The 20,042-nt window shown below is 39.1% G+C and overlaps 1 protein-coding gene across 3 annotated transcripts in view; it reads left to right on the top strand.

Moving 5' to 3' along the window:
• The window catches only part of LOC126251486 (PRKCA-binding protein), a 100,718-nt gene that overhangs the window by 70,092 nt on the left and 10,584 nt on the right, over positions 1–20,042 (top strand). For all 3 annotated transcript variants that reach the window (XM_049951938.1, XM_049951941.1, XM_049951940.1), the window contains 3 exons: positions 8,607–8,740; positions 8,861–9,054; positions 19,212–19,464. In XM_049951938.1, the coding sequence (XP_049807895.1) occupies positions 8,607–8,740; positions 8,861–9,054; positions 19,212–19,464 (581 nt within the window). The remainder of the gene's footprint in view (positions 1–8,606; positions 8,741–8,860; positions 9,055–19,211; positions 19,465–20,042) is intronic.

The following is a 20,042-nucleotide window of genomic DNA, read 5'->3' as shown; positions in this document are numbered from 1 at the left end:
TACATGCTCCTTTTTGGTTGTAATAATACCTTTTTCCGGTCACTAGTAGTATCACTTTGTGGTTCCCAGAAGCATTAGCAATTCACAAAATTGTAATGCGTGTCTTTGACAACATATATCCATGAGCATGAACTTCACTCTTAAAAGCAAGGGTTCTGGTTGGTAGACTTTTCCATTGTAAACCTCTTTCATCTGTGTTATAAATTTGGTCTGGTATGAAATTCTCTTCTTCCACAAATTTCTAAAGCTTTTCCCAGAAGGAATCAGCTGCCGCAACATTTGAATTAAACCACTCTCCTAGTACAGTAAGTTCGCGAATCCTGTGATGATGTTTAAATCTGATTAGCTATCCAGAAGAGGCATTAAATTCTCTCCCTAACCCTAGAACTTCATGACAAAATTTAGCTATTTCAACACACATTACACCTGAAGCAGTGACACCTTCTAATCGTTTTTGACTAAACCATTGCAAAACAGCAGTATCTAATTCATCAATGTAGATCTCTTCCTGCTTTTTCATGCAGACAGTCCAGAACTAGAATTGCGTTTCCTGATAAAATCCCATATTTTCTTCTTTTTCTTTTTAATGTCCCAAACAGTCTGCATTTTAATACCATCAGCACACAGAATAGGCTGACTGATAACAATGGAAACAGTACTCTGTTGTCATGGGGCAGTTGCTTAAACGTTGGAAATGGCACTTATTGCTCACACGGTGAGATGTTTATTCCTGTTTGCAAGAGAAAAATATTGTAAAATTTTTTTGGTTGTGCAAATAATCCACAAATTGGGTAATCCACATACAAATAACCAGGAGTACACTGTATATGAAAATATGTTATATATTTTCAACGTAAATTTCTTGTTGAAATCAGGGTCAGGCGCCCAACAGTGAAAACGGGAAGTTTTTCTCACTGTCACTGCCGTTTTCCCCACCCCATGTCCGGTTTAGTTGAGTTTATGTTGCAAACTTACTAAAGGCATGTGGGAGAGCTCAGCTTGTTGTGCTATGTAGTGTTTCTTCTTACGCTCTTTTCTTTTCTGTTGACAGAGAGAAGAATAATAATATTAAAATGTGTACAACTTTGCTTCTGCTGTTTTTTTCCCCAACATTTGAGGCTTTAATGAAACAAATTGGTTACACATGTATCATTCAAAGTATTTTCCATTGCTGGTCACTACTTTCTCCCATCTTTCAGGCAGTGTACGAATCCTGCGTCGAAAAAAATTGTTCATCCTTTGAAGCGATCCATGAATAAATCCAATTTGTGACTTCTTCATAAGATCGGAAGTGTTGGTCAGCCAGGCCATGCACCATTGATCTAAACAGGTGATAGAGGGAGCAATGTCTGGAGAATACAGTGGTTGGGGTAGAGCTTCCCATTTTAACATTTCCAAATACGTTTTGGCCTCTTTTGCAACGTTAGGTCGAGCGTTGTCGTGCTGCAAAATCACTTTATCATGTCTCTCACTGTATTGCAGCCATTTGTCTTTTAACGCTCTGCTCAAACACATTAATTGTGTTCGATAATGAGCATCTGTGATTGTTTCCCTTGGTTTTAACACCTCATAGTACACGACGCTGAGCTGGTCCCACCAAATGCAGATCATGATCTTGGAGCCGTGAATATTCGATTTGGCTGTTGACGTGGAAGCATGTTTGGGATATCCCCATGATTTTTTGTGTTTAGGATTATTATAATGTACCCATTTTTTTGTCCCCAGTCACAATGCAATGCAGAAATCCCTTCCTTTTTTGCCTCAGAAGCAACTGTTCACAAACACACAAATGCCATTCAACGTCTCTTAGTTTCAGCTCACATAGGACCGAAGTTCGTTCTTTCTGAATCATGCCCATAGCCTTGAGACTTTTGAAATGGCTTGCTATGTCACTCCCACTAATCGTATCAATTCTTCTTGAGTTTGATGTGAGTCTTCATTCAGCAATGGCTCCAGTTCTGCATTTATGGAAACATTCTTTCTTCCACCACTATGCCAGTCTATGACGTTAAAAAAACCATTCTTGAAGTGTTGAAACCACTCACATGTTCTTTCACTAATAGCATCCTTACCATATGTACCTGAGAGCATTCAATGAGACCCAGCCACTGTTTTCTTCATACTGAAAACAAAACAGTAACACCTCCTGCAAATGATGAGAATTAGGCTCGTAAACTGACATTTTCTATCAAGAACAATTTTATGATGCAGACACAAATCTGACGTCTGTGATCTGTTTCTTTCGACCACTACTCACCGTTGTCGCCACCTATCTGCAAACGGCGTAAGCAAAGTTGTATACCTTGTACCTGTTTTATTTCTGTTGAATCTATTTTGGTAGGAGAGACATGAGAAATGATTAAAGTGGTTGGGGACTGTGATACGTTTCAGCAAGGGTTAGAAGGATGAGGCTCATTCTCTTCTCCAAAACATTTGAATGATTGAAGTGCTTAAGTTATGTTGATTTAAATATATTAAACAATGTAATGTTAAGAAACAAATTAACCAGAAAACTGTGCAAGTATATGACAGAAGTTTAAGTTGGTCTTTGTTTTATCCATTCAGTTTCAAAAAGAGTATTTCATATGAACTGAAAAATGTGACTTACAAACTGAAAGAAAAAGAAAACCACTCCAAAAATGCTATGGAGTGTTTGTAGTTCATTCTTTAACCCTGAAACACAGAGCTGGAGAAAGCAGAGAAATGCTACAGTAGTTTCAGTAGAAAGAATGCCAAACACGTCAACATTGTTCTGCATTTAGAAGCTACAGAAGCCTGTTATCATCAAGACTGCTATGCTAAATTAGTGTTGAGCCCCTCCATTGTTCGAAAAAGAGGCTGCCCTTATGATACCAGTTTTATGCTGTTTCCTAAGAAGTACGCAGTTCTTCAGATTACATAGATGATTGTCAATTTTCAATGCATTTTTTATTGCAGGAAGTCAATAAATGTCTTCGAGAATGAGATACAATGACCATAAAAACTCTAAAAAATGTATTGGCTGAACATAATGGTGATCAGACTCATCCCCCTTTCAAATTCACATGAAATGACAACTGCCTCCAGACAAGACATTGCTACTGATTTCATGTGGCTGCACTCGAAGTTGCGGGAGAAACTGCAAGTGTGTGAAGGCTGACTTATTCTGTGCAGCATTGTGTAAAAACTGTCGAGTACACAAGTGGCACTTACATGACTCACAGTAATTTGACAGAAGCTGTAAATATTTATATACAACAACTTATTTGTTCAACAGATATTGTGGTATTTTAGCTGTATAGGTGTTGTATGTATGATAATTGTATATGTATTATAAAGACAGTAATTGTTGGTTAGTTCTAGGAAATCTTCTTTAGCCAAGATCACTTGGTATTTTTATTTTATTTCACAATGACCACTTTCAACAGGATTGCTGTCATCATCAAATCTACCATGTAATCACGGCATCAATACGGTGAGAGCACTTTCCATTCGTAGGAAATGACACCACATTTGCTTACCAAATACATAAGAAAGAACCTATAAAATATCCATTGTACCAGCTATGTGCTCAGGAGTGGAGATAAACAAACAGGAAGTGCAGTCATAGCCCTAGCAAATTGTGGGACTAACTCTGCAGGCACGCAGCTTATGGCAGATTGGCCCCTTACATAAATGCCAGCCGCTATGGCCGAGTGGTTCTAGGTGCTTCAGTCTGGAACCACGCGACTGCTACGGTCGCAGGTTTGAATCCTGCCTCGGGCATGGATGTATATGATGTCCTTAGGTTAGTTACGTTTAAGTAGTTCTAAGTTCTAGGGGACTGATGACCTCAGATGTTAAGTCCCATAGTACTCAGAGCCATTTGTGCCTTACATAAATGACCAACAAGTGGGGTATGTGTGCACCTAACATCTTACATCTTTGGCAAAGCAGTGTGCTCATTGTATCTGTGGATTGTATACTTGTCAATACGAAATTCCAAAGTTATGTAAATTAATGCATATGTACATCTTATCACTGAGATGTGGGTTCACACACAATGATAAATTCTCCTTGTAATTACTTTTTTTTGGTACAGTGTAGATCTGATGATGACAGCAAGATTCTGTCAAAACCAGTCAGTGTGAAATAAAATAAAAATACCAAGGGGTCTTGGGTGCAGAAAATTTTCCTATTCACTAGTGACACAGCTGTAACCCATATGTTAATTAATTCTCCAATAATTCTTAATTCTCATGACAAGTGACTTGTCATACAAATATCAAGGGGCGTGATACTGAACTAAAAGTAACTGAATTGTTCCGAATGACTAAATGTCAGTTTTAAAAGGAATTTCACTCTTTCTTTTTTTACATTCAGATTTTGATACTAACATTTATGTGCTACATTTATATTTCTGTATGTATAAAATCCAAGTAGTTATGGAAAAACAGAAGAGTGATTTCATTTAATAATAATTGAAGTTGAAAGTTGTGCCAAACTCACAAGCTAATGGATTTTTAATCTCCCAGATAGAAGTCTCGAAAACTGGTTATTTTCCTTGATACGTTCATATCACCTTCTTTGAGCAGAATTTCACTAGAAATTTTTTTTGTCGTAACAGATGTATTTGAAAAATGCACCATTTTTTGTCAAAATTGTAAACAGGTAAAAGAAAGTTAATTAAGGGCTGAGGGAGGGTAATGCTCACCTGCTAGGGGAGGGAACGTTTCTGTTTCTTGTCGCTATATCTCCTTTGAGTGTTATCCCGAAGTTTCACAACCTTACAGATTATTTCCCCCATTTTTCCTGATTTGCTTGGGGTAATAAATGAGTAGCTTTAGTTAGGTCTGTCCCTGTATTTCCAACACTGAATCCATTTTGACAAAAATTTTTGTGTGTTACCTACAAAAAATGCTGTAACACTATCATTGATTTGAAAAAGGTTCATTTTAGTGGATCTTAAATATTTTGGGAGACTTTGCTTCAGTAAGGCAACATTACGTATTTTTAGGTACATGTGCAGAAGAAATGGGTTAGGATTTGTGAAAGGACATATTGACCATAAAGTCTGTAATTTTTCATACCTGTGCTATATTGCAATTTTTATCATTCCCTAAGCCTTGCACATAGTTTCTTTTGTTTTAATGTGTGATGATACTTTGTACTGTATTAACACACTCCAGTCAGGCCACAGTGACGGCTGCAGTCCCCCAGATGTCATAAACTTTTTCAACTTCAGTATGTGGCTCCTGCTTATATGATGAAGGAGAAAAGCAGATTGCCATCTGTTTGAGAAAGACTGTCATTGATTTCAAAACCGTTATCATCAATTTTGGAGCCAGATTCTTCAAGAATCCTCAGAATTTCTTCATCAATCAAACTTTCTCCTATTTTATGATTAAATTTTGTGATCATGACAACTATGGAAGCACACTGCAACAATGAATGTGCAGGAACTGATAATGCCTGTAACATCTTTTTCAAGTCATGTAGCACTTTTTGAAAGTGGGAACATCCATTTAGTAGCTCTCCAAAGTGCTAAAATATTGAACAGCTGACTTCAAGCTGTCACTGCTTGGAAATAATTCATCGTGAAGTAACAGTCAGGAAAGCTGCACTTGGAGATTTAGTGCTGACTGTTAGGGAAACTACAACATACCTGTAATTTTTATCAACAGCAACTGGAATACGTACTATCAAATTGCCCAGGTTTTGGTCCAGTAAGTTGAAATGTTTTTAAAATGATTACTTGTGCTGTCCCTAAAAGACAAGGGTAGTATGCAGTCTGATAATATGTGGAAAAATTGAGTTGAGAGGTACTAATAGCTATTATATGTGAAGGTAGTGTCTATGAGTGAGAATGTATCCAGTTGTGGTTTTATACAACTTATTTATCTCATCTAACAAAATTTCCCACTTAATTAACATTTTTACATATATTACGAACAGACCAGATAGACGAATGGTTGGCTTTATAAGCTGTTATGCAGTGTTAGCTAAAAAAAAGTGCCGTATGTATAAAATGGCAGCTAATTTACTTTGTTTTTCCATTCAGTTTGTTTTACAAATTAAAATAAACACCAAGAACAGTTATTTTTAAACCAAAATGAATGGAAATACATAATATGAATACACTGCCATTTTTATATGCATGGCATCTTTTTCTAACTAAGCACCGGATAAAGCTTCAACAATCTAATTGGGAAAATTCCACATTCATTTAATAAATTTATGGCTGTAGTACCCACAATGAAGGAGATATAAGTTTTGTATTTTCTCTTGATAATAGACGCTTAATCTGTAAACAATACCAAGTTCATTGTGAACTGAACACAGAAAGAATGCCAGTAACAGTAATTGGAAAGTCAATGTCCACAGCAAGGTCAGTATCCAAATAGCAGCTGGGCAAGATTTGTGATAGCTCACGCATCACACTGTTCAAGGCTGACTTACGACCACTGGTCTAGCTCTGTGTGGCTGGCAGCTGAGCCCACGTGACCTGTCATTCAGCCTCTGATGGTGCATGTCGTTTATTATCTAGTATTTCCAAGCTGCTATCAATCTGCTATCTGCTGGTAGAGATATTAAACTGGTAATGCCCTGACACATTTATTCAGGTTGTTTATTTGTCCTCTTGATCAAATGTGCTTGGTTATGCATTAAATGTATTCTACCATTTTTTATTTTTGTATTTTTTTTTATTACTCTTCCTACCTATAGAGGGTTATTGGCTAGACTGGCTGGAGCTGACTCCGTAATGCTAGACCAACAACGAAAATATCCTCTCTACATCCAGCAGTTATTGATGAAACTGTATAGAGTTACTTTTTTTTTATCTCCGCCAAATGTACCAGAACACTTTTAGGTAAAGACACTCTTCTATAGGTCATGGCTTTTCATAATGAAGCAGTGGTTAGCACAATGGACTCACATTCAGGAGGATGAAAGTTCAAACCCGTGTCCGGCTGTCCTGATTTAGCTTTTCCATGGTTTCCCTAAATTGCTTCAGGTAAATGCCAGGATGCTTCCTTCGAAAAGGCACAGCTGCTTTCCTTCCCTATGTGTCCATAATCCGAGCTTGTGGTCTGTTTCTAATAACCTCGTTGTTGGCGGGACGTTAAACACTGACCTCCTCCTCCTCCTCCTCCTCCTCTCATAATGAAGGAAAGAAACCCTGTGCCTTATTGTAGATTACATGTCTTATACTTTGATAGGTTTTTAGTATTTTCGTATATTTCTGTGCTGGTATAGGGATAACCAATAACCTTAGGACAATTGTTTCTGTAAATTCAACTTGTAAGTTGCACTTTATACAAAACAACTATCCCTGTGATTTCAGTGATTGTCATCTGACCAGGCACACCTTGTAACATTTTTAACAATATAAGACAAAGATAGGTTTCTACTTATTGTAAAGATGATGGAGATGGCAGTCATCTGTGTGTGATTGCTTGTGTGGACAAATGTGTGTATGTTTACGTCTCTGATGAAGGCTGTGGCTGAAGCTAATCTGAGAGAGTCACTTGTTTGTGCTTGTGTGCTACTTGATGTGTCATCTTTATGGTAAGTAGCAATCTATTTTTTCCTTATATAATTGATATTCCAACCTGGAGCTCAACATTTTTGTTGAAAGTATTTATTAGCAATATTAACACACAGCTATATATTTGGAGAGTCACACTCTCGCAATATGGCTACCCATATTTAAATTGTCAATCAGATGTACATGAGTATGTAAAGTAGCAATCATATTATAAAGACACTTGTACAAACAGTCTCAGTCGTACTTAAATATTGATTTCTTGTGTTTCTCTGTTCAGTCCTATAAAACTATCACCTTTTCACCAGAGTGCCTCGCCTTCTTCAGCAGTATTTCCAACTGTGTATGTTGTCATGCCAGCTGCTTTCTTGTACAATGACTTGTCTAGTGAACACTTAAGTGCCCAGTGCCACGTGAAAGCACTGTGTTAGAAATTGTACCCTTCCACTCCCAAGATACCAACTTGTGGTTATGCTGAAGTGTATTCTTACATTAGACGTGTATGAAAATTTTTATGCATGCTTTGTTTGAACTAATTTCAAAAAAGGTTTGTGAAACCATGACAGATGTCTATCAAATCTGTCATGATGAATTACTACTTCAACTTTTTCAGTTAGGTTAAGTTTTCTTTCCTATCTCCTCTGTGTGAAATACTTCTAAATCCTCTGTAGCCCCATTTAGTGAATGGCTGTCACATGTTTGTGCTTGGCTACTGTTTATTTCCCATACTTGCATATCCTAAAGTAGTCTGTGTGTTCATTATATCTCATAGAGTGTGTTCCCCTGTCTGTCTGATACATCTTGCTTCGTATGGCATATGTTATGTTTTGTAAGATCCTGCCTATTCCAGTGCCAAGCCAAATTAGAACCATTGTTGCTGTCAGAAGCAGCAGCTCTACATCCAGATTATCCCCAAACCACCCATAAATATAATCACATATGTTTCCTGCTATTCTTCATACGAACAATAAGGAAAGCTTCGTTTGCCATCCAACCTGGAGTTGCAGTTTTAATGACCAGCTGTGTAGCTTATTCATAAAATTTGTTCTCTCATAGTGGTCACAGACATACATTTTGCCGAATGATAATATGTTTTTTCCAGCATTTGGTGATACTTTTGCTGCGATTGGTGTTCGTGAACCGCAGCCCAGAGCCAGTGAGGCATTTCGACAGTTTGGTGATTACCATAGACAGATGGAAAAATATGGAATCCAAATGCTGAAGTCTGTTAAACCTGTGAGTTTCAGTTTTGCAGTCATTTGGTTACGTATTTTTTACAGTGTAACTAACTGTGTGGTACAACAAATTATTGTTTTAACCACTGTAATGAATATTATTTTATTTTAATGTCAACAGATATTGACAGACTTGGGTACTTACCTGTACAAGGCAATCCCTGATACAAAACTGACAATTCGAAAGTATGCTGATACAAAATTTGAATACCTCTCATACTGTTTGAAAGTTAAGGAAATGGATGATGAAGAGTATAGTTACAGTGCTTTACAAGAACCCCTGTATCGCGTGGAAACAGGAAACTATGAATACAGGTATAATATATTAAGTCTTTTTCTTTCTTTCTTTTTTCTTTAGGTTATTTGAATCATTGTTTCCACTGAAGCAAAAGTAGTAGTAGTAGCAATAGTTAACACAGAGACTGAAAGTTTCCACCATTGGTACCACTGGATGGGGATAGGCATTATTATTACAAATGAGAGCCGTTATTATTATTATTATTATTATTATTGTTATTACTATAAATGAGAGAAATTACTGTTGAAATTTCAAGTCTTACTAAAAGTGATCTCATTTCATATGACTTTGCAAGTTTCTTTTATATTAGATGGCCAATAAAAATTCAGGTTTCCATAAGCTCTCAGATGGTCCACTTGCACAGACAAGAACCGAATGTGGCAATATGAACATCCTGGCTAGAAATATTGCACTTCCTGATCCTTTTTTTGACTGATATATTATGCACTTACATTTTCTTCTGTTTTGCTCTTGTATTATAAGTTCCCTGGAGCTGTTCTGAGGTACCTGCACATGTGTGATCACTGTAGTATTGTGTTGGCATGAAATCTTGGATGTTAAAGACTTTCAACAACAAGAAATTGTTCATGTCCACTTAGTTATTTCATCTTCGGTCGGACTCATAAATGTTCTGCTAGGTAACACACAGAAATTGGCAGTGCTGTTCTTGTGTGATCAATTGAATATTTTGATATTATAAACAAATCAGTAGGTAAGATGTAAGATGTATAGAGAACATCAGAGGGAAACGCAAGTTAGTAGTCTTTTTTTCAACAGTGAAACATAATATAGATTACTATAACAATGAAAACAGTCAATTGTTGACAAAATTATTTAATTCGATAGATAAAAAATCTACTCACCAAGTGGCTGTAGAACACACACATAAAAGAGTGTTGTTATTTGCAAGCTTTTGGAGCTAGTGGCACCTTCTTCAGGCAGAAGGGTTGAAGGGGAAGGAAGAAGGGCGAAGGGAAAGGACTGGGGAGGGTAGATTTCAAGGAAGATCACCCAGAAACATGGGTTAGGGGAAAATTACCATACAGGATGAAAATGAAAGAGTGATTGTTGGGGACTGTATTGGACGAGATTGAAAGCCTGAGAGCTTGAAGGTGGAAGACAGGATAATATGCAAGACAGAGATTACTACTAAAACATTATGCACAAATTAATAAGAGTGAAAAGCTAAGTGCATTGTATGTAACAGAGGTGGGAGGGCTTGGTGAAAAATAGTGGGAAAGACAATGAAATATGTAGAAAACTAAAATGGAGTGAAGCAAAGAGTAATAACAGTGAGGAAATGCTGAGACAAAATAAATTAACTGAAATTAAGGCCAGGTGGGTGGCGAAAACCAAGGACATGTTGTAGTGCTAGTTTCCAGCTGTGGAGTTCCGAGAAACTGGCATCTGGGGGAAGAATCCAGATGACGCATGTAGTGACACAGCTGCCAAGGTCATAAATGTCATGTTGTAGAGCATGCTCTGCAACAGGATATTGCCGGTTGCCAGTATACACGCTCTACCTATGCCTATCATCCTAATTGATAATTTGCTGGTAGTCATGCCGATGTAGAAGGCCGAACAGTGTTTACATAATAGCTGATATACGATGTGTCATTTCTCAGGTGGCTCTCCCTTTGATAGTATATGGTTTGCCAGTTACAGGACTATTATAGGTGGTGGTAGGAGGGGGCATGGGGCAATCTTGCAGTGGGGATGGTCACAAGGGTAGGAGCCATAAGGCAGGGAGATGGGTGCAGAAGGAGCATAGGGTCTGACAAGAGTATTGTGGAGGTTGGGAGGGCGACGGAAAGCTGTTCTAAGAGTGATGGGCAAAATTTCAGACAGAGTGGGTCTAATTTCAGGGCATGATTTTAGGAAGTCCTGGCCCTGTCAAAGTAGCTGACTAACACATTCCAGAGCAGGATGATACTGAGTCACCAGTGGTGTGCTCCGAAGCTATTTTGTGGAGGTATCAGCAGTACCAGGATTGGATGTGATGGCACAGGAAATCTGCTTTTTAACTAAGCTGGTGTGGTAATTATGTGCAGTGGCGGATGAGATGAGGATGGTGGTGTATTGCTGTTAAAAGTCTGCATCAGAACAAGTATGTTTGCCTCGGTTGCCAAGGCTGTATGAGAGGGAATGTTTGACGTGGAAATGATGGCAAATGTCAAAATGTAAGTACTGTTGTTTGTTGGTCGGTTTAATGTGGACAGAAGTGTGTAGCTAACCTTTGGTGAGGACGAGATCAACATCAAGGAAAGTGGCATGGGATTTGGAATAGGACCAGTGAAATTTAATTGGGAGAAGGTATTGAGAGATTCCAGGAATTTTAGCAGGTCTGTCTCACCATGAATCCATATGTTAAAGATGTCATCAATGTATGTAAACCAAACCAGAGGCTGAAGACTTATGGATTCCAGGAAAGGCCCCTCCCAAGTGACCCATGAAAAGGGTGGCATAGGAAGGGGCAATTCTGGTTCCCATGGCCTTACTTCTGATCTGTTTGTATGTCTGCTCCTCAAAGGTGAAGTAGTTGCTGGTAAGTATAAAGTTGATATAAGGTAAGTAGGAAGGATGTCATAGGTTTGGAATCAGGTGGGTGCTGACTGAGGAAATGTTCAGCAGCAGACATACCATGTACATGGGGGATGTTGGTACAGAGGGGGGTGGCATCAATGGTGACAAGCAAGGTGTGTGGTGGGAGTGGAACGAGCGTGGATTTCAGACGATCTAGGAAATGGTTGGTATCTTTAATGTAGGAGGGGAGTCTTTTTACCACGATTTGCAGGTGTTGACCAAATAAGGCAGATATATGTTCAGTCGGTGCTTTGAAGCCAGCAACTGTAAGATGGACAGGATGATTGGGTTTGTGGATCTTAGGAAGAAGGTAAAAGGTGGGGTTGGGTGGTTTGGGTGGGGTGAGAAGTTCTATGGATTGAGGTGTTAGTCCTCGTGAGGGGCCTGAGGTTTTAAGGAGGGACTGCAGGTCTGTTTGAATTACAGGGATGGGATCTTGATGGCAGACTCTGTATGTAGAGGTGTCGGACAGCTGATGTAGACCTTCACTAACATACTCCTAGACAAAGGATCTAGCACTGTAGTAATTGACCAAAAGGAGTATGTTAGTGAAGGTCTACACCAGCTGTCTGACACCTCTACATACAGTGTCTGCCATCACGATCCCATCAGTGTAATTCAAACTGACCTTAAAACCTCAGACCCCTCACAGGGAGTAACACCTCAATCCGTAGAACTTCTCACCCCACCCAAACCACGCACCCCCACCTTTTACCGTCTTCCTAAGATTCACAAACCCAATCATCGTGGCTGTAATATAGTTGCTGGCTTCAAAGCACGCACCAAACATATATCTGCCTTGGTCAGTCAACACCTGCAACTCATTGTCCAAAGACTCCCCTCCTATATCAAAGATAGCAACCCTTTCCTAGATCATCTGAAATCTGTGACTGTCCCACTCCCACAGCAATAAAAGTCCTTGCTTGTTACCATTACTGCCACCTTCCTCTGTACCAGCATCCCCCATGTACATGGTCTGTCTGCTGCTGAACATTTCTTCAGTCAGCACCCACCTGATTCCAAACCTATGACATCCTTCCTAGTTACCTTAATCAACTCTATACTTATCAACAACAACTTTGAGGGGCAGACATACAAACAGATGAAGGGTACAGCCATAGGAACCAGTATGGCTCCTTGCGAGATGAAGGCAGAGCTCACCATCTGTAGCATCGTCGACAGGACCGATTGCGGACCTTTGGTACAGAGCTAAGTGGAGGATCTGAATCAGAGGTTCAGATGGTCCTGCGACCATGTAGGCTGCAGATTCCTTGAATTGCGCCGTAGGGTGGTGGTGGGGTTTTGGGTTCCACTAAATTGGTCAGGTGTCCACTACACACAGGAGGTGGCTACACGGGTAGCAGAGGCTGTGTGGCGTGGATTGGGCGGTTTTTTAGGTTAGACAGTCTTGGTAAAGATAAAAAAGGGCTCCAGTCTCAAAGGGTACAGCACAAAGAAATGACGAGAATCGACCAAGCAACAGTCGGTATTGTAGTTGTAAATGGTCGTAGCTGTGTTGGAAAAGTACCAGAGCTGCAAGGGCTGATAGAAGCACTGAAGCTGAAATCGTTATAGGAACAGAAAGCTGGCTAAAGCTGGAGATAAATTCTGCCAAAATTTTTGCAGGGGCTAAATAAAGTAGGTGGTGGTGTTTTTGTGTCTGTTGGTAGTAGTTTATCTTGTAGTGAAGTTGAAATAGATAGTTCCTGCGAATTACTATGGGTGGAGGTTATACTCAACAGCTGTACCAAAATAATAATTGGCTCGTTCTACCGACTCCCCCCCCTGCCCTCCCGACTCAGATGATATAATAGCTGAACGCGTCAAAGAAAACTTCAATCTCATTACAAATGAGTACCCCACTCATACAGTTATAATTGGTGGAGACTGAAATCTACGCTCGATTTGTTGGCGAAAATACATGTTCAAAGCCGGTGGTAGACAGAAAACATCTTCTGAAATTGTACTAAATGCTTTGTCTGAGAATTACTTTGAAAAATTAGTTCATGAGCTCACATGATTCGTAAATGATTGCGAATACACACTTGACCTCTTAGCCACAAACAATCCTGATCTAATAGAGAGCGTCATGATGGATAGAGGGATCAGTGAACACAAGGTCATTGTAGTAAGGCTCAAAATCATATCAACCAAAACCACTAAAAATAAACGCAAAATATATCTATTTGAAACAGCAGATAAAAATTTGCTTGATGCCTTCCTAAGAGAGTGTCTCCGTTCCTTCCAAGCTAATTATGTAAGTGTAGACCAGATATGGCTCAGATTAAAAGATACAGTATTGACAGTGATAGATAGATTCATACCACATAAGTTAATAAGAGGCGGGACTGATCCACCATGGTACACAAAACACGTCAGAACACTGTTGCAGAAGCAACAAAAAAAGCGTGCCAAATTCAGAAGAACGCAAAATCCCCAAGTCTGGCTAAGTTTCACGGAAGCTCGAAATATAGTGTGGACGTCAATGTGAGATGCTTTTAATAGTTTCCAAAATGAAATATTGTCTCAAAATATGGTAGAAAACCCAAAGAGATTCTGGTCTTATGTAAAGTACACCAGTGGCAAAAAAACAGTCAATACCGTCACTGTGCGATAGCGATGGAAATGTTACCAGTGATGGTGCCACTAAAGCAGAGTTACTAAATACAGTTTTCTGTAATTCCTTCATGAAAGAAGATGAAGTAAATATTCCAGAATTGGAGACCAGAACAGCTGTTAGCATGAGTGACATAAAAGTAGATATCTTAGGTGTTGCGAAACAACTCAAATCATTTAAGAAAGGAAAGTCTTCTGGTCCAGATGGTATACCAATCAGGTTCCTCTCAGAGTATGCAGACACAATAGCACCTTTCTTAGCAATTACATACAACCGCTCACTTGACGAAAGGTCTGTTCCTAAAGACTGGAAAGTAGCACAGGTCAAACAATATGCAAGAAAGGAAATAGGAGTAACCCATTGAATTACAGATGCATATCACTGACCTCAATTTGCATTAGGATTTTGGAGCATATACTGTACTCAAACATTATGAATCACCTTGAAGAAAATGACTTATTGATACATAACCAACACGGATTCAGAAAATATCATTCTTGTGCAACACAGCTAGCTCTTTATTCCCATGAAGTAGTGAGTGCTGTCGACAAGGGATCTCAGATCGATTCCATATTCCTAGATTTCCAGAAGGCTTTTGATACCGTTCCTCACAAGTGACTATTAATCAAATTGTGTGCATATGGAGCATCATCTCAGTTGTGTGGCTGGATTTGTGATTTCCTCTCAGAGATGTCACAGTTCGTAGTGATAGACGGTAAATCATCGAGTAGAACAGAAGTGATATCTGGTGTTCTGCAAGGTAGTGTCATAGGCCCTCTGCTGTTCCTGATTTTTATAAATGATCTAGGTGATAATCTGAGCAGCCCCCTTAGAGTGTTTGCAGATAATGCTGTAATTTGCCGTCTATTAAAATCATCAGACGATCAATTCCAATTACAAAATGATCTAGAGAGCATTTCTGTATGGTGCGAAAAGTGGCAATTGGAATTAAACAAAGAAACGTGTGAGGTCATCCACATGGGTAGTAAAAGAAATCTGATAAATTTTGGGTATACAATAAACTGCACAAATCTAAAGGCTGTCAATTCGACTGAATACCTAGGAATTACAATTATGAGCAACTTAAATTGGAAAGACCACATAGATAATATTGTGGGGAAGATGAAACAAAGACTGAGCTTTGTTGGCAGAATACTTAGAAGATGGACAAACCCAGTAAAGAGACAGCCTACATTACACTTGTCCATCCTCTGCTGGAATATTGCTGCGTGGTACGGGATCCTTACCTGGTAGGATTGACGGAGGACATGGAAAAAGTGCAAAGCAGGGCAGCTTGTTTTGTGTTATCGCGAAATAGAGGTGAGAGTGTCACTGATATGATACGTGAGTTGGGGTGCAGTCACTGAAACTAAGGCAGTTTTCTTTGTGGCGAGATCTATTTACGATATTTCAATCACCAACTTTCTCTTCCAAAATCATAAATATTTTGTTGACACCCACCTACGTAGGGAGAAATGATCATCATAATAAAATAACAGAAATCAGAGCTTGAATGGAAAGATTTAGGTGTTCCTTTTTCATGTGCGCCATTTGAGAGTGGAATGGTAGAGAAGTAGTATGAAAATGGTTCGATGAACCCTCTGCCACGCACTCAAGTGTGAATTCCAGAGTAACCATGTAGATGTTGATGTAGATGTTGATGTAGATGTTCCTCTGCCAACCTTTTCATGGGTCACTTGGCTTGCCTGGGATCCGTAAGTCTTCAGCCCCTGGTTTGATTTAGATTCATTGATGACATTTTTACCATATGGACTCATGATGAGGCTGACCTGCTAAAATTCCTAAATCTCTCAATACCTTCTCTCAATTAAATTTCACTGGTCCTATTCCAAATCCCATGCCACTATCTCATCCTTACCGAAGGCCAGCTACACACTTCTGTCCACATTAAACGTACCAACAAACAACTGTACCTACATTTTGACATTTGCCATCCTTTCCATGTCAAACGTTCCCTGCCATTCAACCTTGGCAACCGAGGCAAACATATTTGTTTGGATGCAGACTCTTTACAGCAATACACCACCACCTCAGCCTTCACTGCAGGTAATTACCCCACCAGCCTAGTGAAAAATCAGATTTCCTGGGCCAGTCCACCATTGGTAACTCAGTATTATCCTGGTCTGGAATGTGTTAATCAGCTACTTTGACAGGGTCATGACTTCCTATAATCGTGCCCTGAAATGAGAGCCATTCTGTCTGAAATTTTGCCCATCGCCATTGCCCTCCCAACCTCTGCAATATTCTTGTCAGACTCTCTGCTCCTTGTGCACCAGTCTCCCTGCCTTATGGCTGCTACCCGGAGACTGTCCCCGCTGTGAGACTTGCCCCATGCACCCTCCTACCACTACCTATAATAGCCCTGTAACTGGCAAAACATATACTATCAAAGGGAGAGCCACCTGCGAAATGGCACATTTCATATACCAGCTATTATGTAAACACTGTTCGGCCTTCTACATCGGCATGACTACCAGTAAGTTATCAATTAGGATGAATGGGCATAGGCAGAAGGTGTGTAATGGCAACCAGCAACATCCTGTTGCAGAGCATGCTCTACAACATGACATTTGTGACCTCAGCAGCTGTTTCATCACACGCGTCATCTGGATTCTTCCACCAGGCACCAGTTCCTCAGAACTCCGCAGGTGGGAAATAGCACTATAACATGTCCTTGGTTCTTGCCATCCACCTGGTCGTAATTTACATTAATTTCTTCCGTCTCACCATTTCTTCACTGTAACTGCTCCTTGCTTCACTCCATTTTAGTTTTCTACATATTTCATTGTCTTTCCCATCTATTTTTCACCATGCCCTCCCACCTCTGTTACATACAATGCACTTAGCTTTTCACTCTTATTTATCTGTGCACGATGTTTTTGTAGTAACACTGTCTTGCATATTACCCTGTCTTCCACCTTTAAGCTCTCAGGTTGAATCCTTACAGTAATTGTCTCCTGACCCACGGTTCTGGGTGACTTTCTCAAAATCAACCCCTTTTCCTAGATCTCTCCAGTCCTTTCCCTTCTCCCTTCTTCCTTCCCCTTCAACCCTTCTGCCTGAAGAAGGTGCCACTGGTTCCAAAAGCTTGGAAATTACAACACTCTCCTATATGTGTATTCTGCAGCTGCTTGGTGATAATATAGGTTATGTAATGATAGATCACAATTTGGACAATATGCATTGAATGAGGCAGGTAGTGTCCCTAGCAGGGAATTGTGCATTCCAAGGTTAGACTGATGAGCTTGAGAATGAAATAACTTGGTTTTTGTAGGCTCACACATTTGAATATTATCTAGTGATTGTGGTGCTTATCTCTGTTCTTCAACATGTCAGTGAGGTTCAGAACAACTCTATTTCTCCTGGGTATTGATAACTGCTTCAGTTGTATTTAGTCCATTAATATTGGACCAATACCCATTTTATGTTACTAAAAGCCATATCTTCAGGTGAACATATGACTAAAACATAAGACGGGAAAAGCTCAGAACCTTTTTACCCAACATTCGTTGAAAATGTGGCTTTCATTGCCATGAAACCAGTAGTGATCCAATAATAAAAGACTAAATACAGTTGAAGTGATTATTTATACCCAAGATGACTACTCATAGCTATGATTGCCCTACCTACAAAATTGTCTACAGAACTCCCTCTCCCTCTCCCTCTCCCTCTCCCTCTCCCTCTCTCTCTCTCTCTCTCTCTCTCTCTCTCTCTCTCTCTCTGTGTGTGTGTGTGTGTGTGTGTGTGTGTGTGTGTGTGTTGACTTTGTATTATAGCTCAGATGATAGTTCTCCTTGGGTTTGTTCCTATTGTGTTTTATTAACTCTTCTACTAACTTCTTATCACTGGCTAGTGACTTATATGGGTGTTTAAGATTTGATTTTTCCTGTTTCTGTGTTATTTTCATGCAGTTTTAGCAATCTCTAATAATAATAATAATAATAAGTAGCTTCTTAAAACTGGCTATAATTAAAAAATATTTTGTGTATAACTATTATGATTTTTGAGAAAATATTTCAATTGGTGGCTGATGTATTCCTCCCAATCACTGATTTTTTTGTTTCCAGTTTTTTTTTCAGGCTGTGAAATTTCCAAAAAGAAAAAAAGTATGCTTTTTACAACACTCTACTCGTGTGTCCTTGATTTTGACATGGGGAGGGGGGCACAGAAAACTCAAGCTTTTGTTCTTTGTCTGATGAATGTTTAACAGAGTAGTAAATGTATGCTGAATGAAATATTGAGCTGCCCTGAGGACAACACAGTGGTGGCTGTGGATAACTTGTGCGTTTGACAGCACAATAATGTAATTTGTGGTGGAACAATGACCACCGAATAATAATGATTAAAAAAAGTGTGGTTTCTTCCATGGCATAAGACTTTTTAATTTATGCAATGGTGGCACCTTACATGTCAGTTTTGTGAGAGAACCTTATTCCAGACCTTTTCACCACAAAAAAAATCTGATGTGGTCACTGCATGTTAAAGGCACAAACCACTACATCACAGAAGCAGGTGTAATGACAATGAAATAATTGTGTTTTGAACAATTCCATTACTGCTCTCTCTCTTCTGTTGCTGTGACACATCAGTCTGGTGCAAATAATTACAAGGAACCTTTCATCATTATGAATTGATACTTTCAAGTAACTCAATGACAGTTCTGTTTAGGATTTTGAGTAGAATGGTTGCTAATAACTTATGTCCAGATATGGAAGAAGTGTTTTACTATGTAATCTATTCATAATTACTTTTTATTGCCAAGGATATTTTCTACATTGTCTTGTTTTATAGTTAAAAAGAATGTTCCTGTATGTAATTTGTTGTATTTCTTTTTCTCTTGGACAGAAACAATTTAGAGAGAAATGGTTGTTCCAGTGGAACAAATTGTTGCTAATATATTTTAAGTGTTACTTAGAAGATAGAAATAAAATTAATGATTATATTTTCCTGCAGGCTTATTTTGAGATGTCGGCAAGACGCACGGGCAAGATTTGCCAGACTGCGTGCAGATGTGTTGGTGAAGTTGGAGTTGCTAGATAACAAGCATGTCCAGGATGTAGTGTGGCAGCTTCAGCGATTGGTTGCTGGCCTTGCTAATTTCCATGGGGAAACATACAAACTCCTGCAAGGACGATCACTTTTTCCTGTAGAAGTTGATCTCAGCCGGTCTGCTTTCCAGTACAAGAGTGCCGGTGTACCAACACAGGTGACTTTCATATCCAACTCACATTTGTAATTGGAGAAAAATGTTTATGGGTTGTATTAACACAGATGCAGTGATGTTAGATGCTGCTTATAATTAATCTAAAATAGAAATAAATCTCTATAAGAAATGGATTAGGACACTATGGTATTTGTAAATGTTCTTAGTGGCTGCTGAGCCACCATTCAGTGTCAGGTGGCAACTTGTCATGGTGTGGCAAGAGGACAATATATGTATCTATGTATTGCACTATTGCTTACCAGTTCTTGTATGGAGTAGGATGTATGGGTCGCAGGTTGACATTTTGGTGGGGCTACTGTAATGGTGAATTTGACAGGAAGCTCATTGAGGCTCTCTGTAGGCTATATGAAATGGATAAGATAATTTCTGTGCAGGAGAAAAGGTTTGTGGCCTACATGTTGCATTATACAGGGTGATTCAAAAAGAATACCACAACTTTAAAAATGTGTATTTAATGAAAGAAACATAATATAACCTTCTGTTATACATCATTACAAAGAGTATTTAAAAAGGTTTTTTTTCACTCAAAAACAAGTTCAGAGATGTTCAATATGGCCCCC

This window comes from Schistocerca nitens, chromosome 4, assembly GCF_023898315.1.
Source record: "Schistocerca nitens isolate TAMUIC-IGC-003100 chromosome 4, iqSchNite1.1, whole genome shotgun sequence".
NCBI classification, from domain to species: domain Eukaryota; kingdom Metazoa; phylum Arthropoda; class Insecta; order Orthoptera; family Acrididae; genus Schistocerca; species Schistocerca nitens.
Note: the sequence above shows the minus strand (reverse complement) of the source record. Positions and strands in the feature narration are given on the sequence as shown.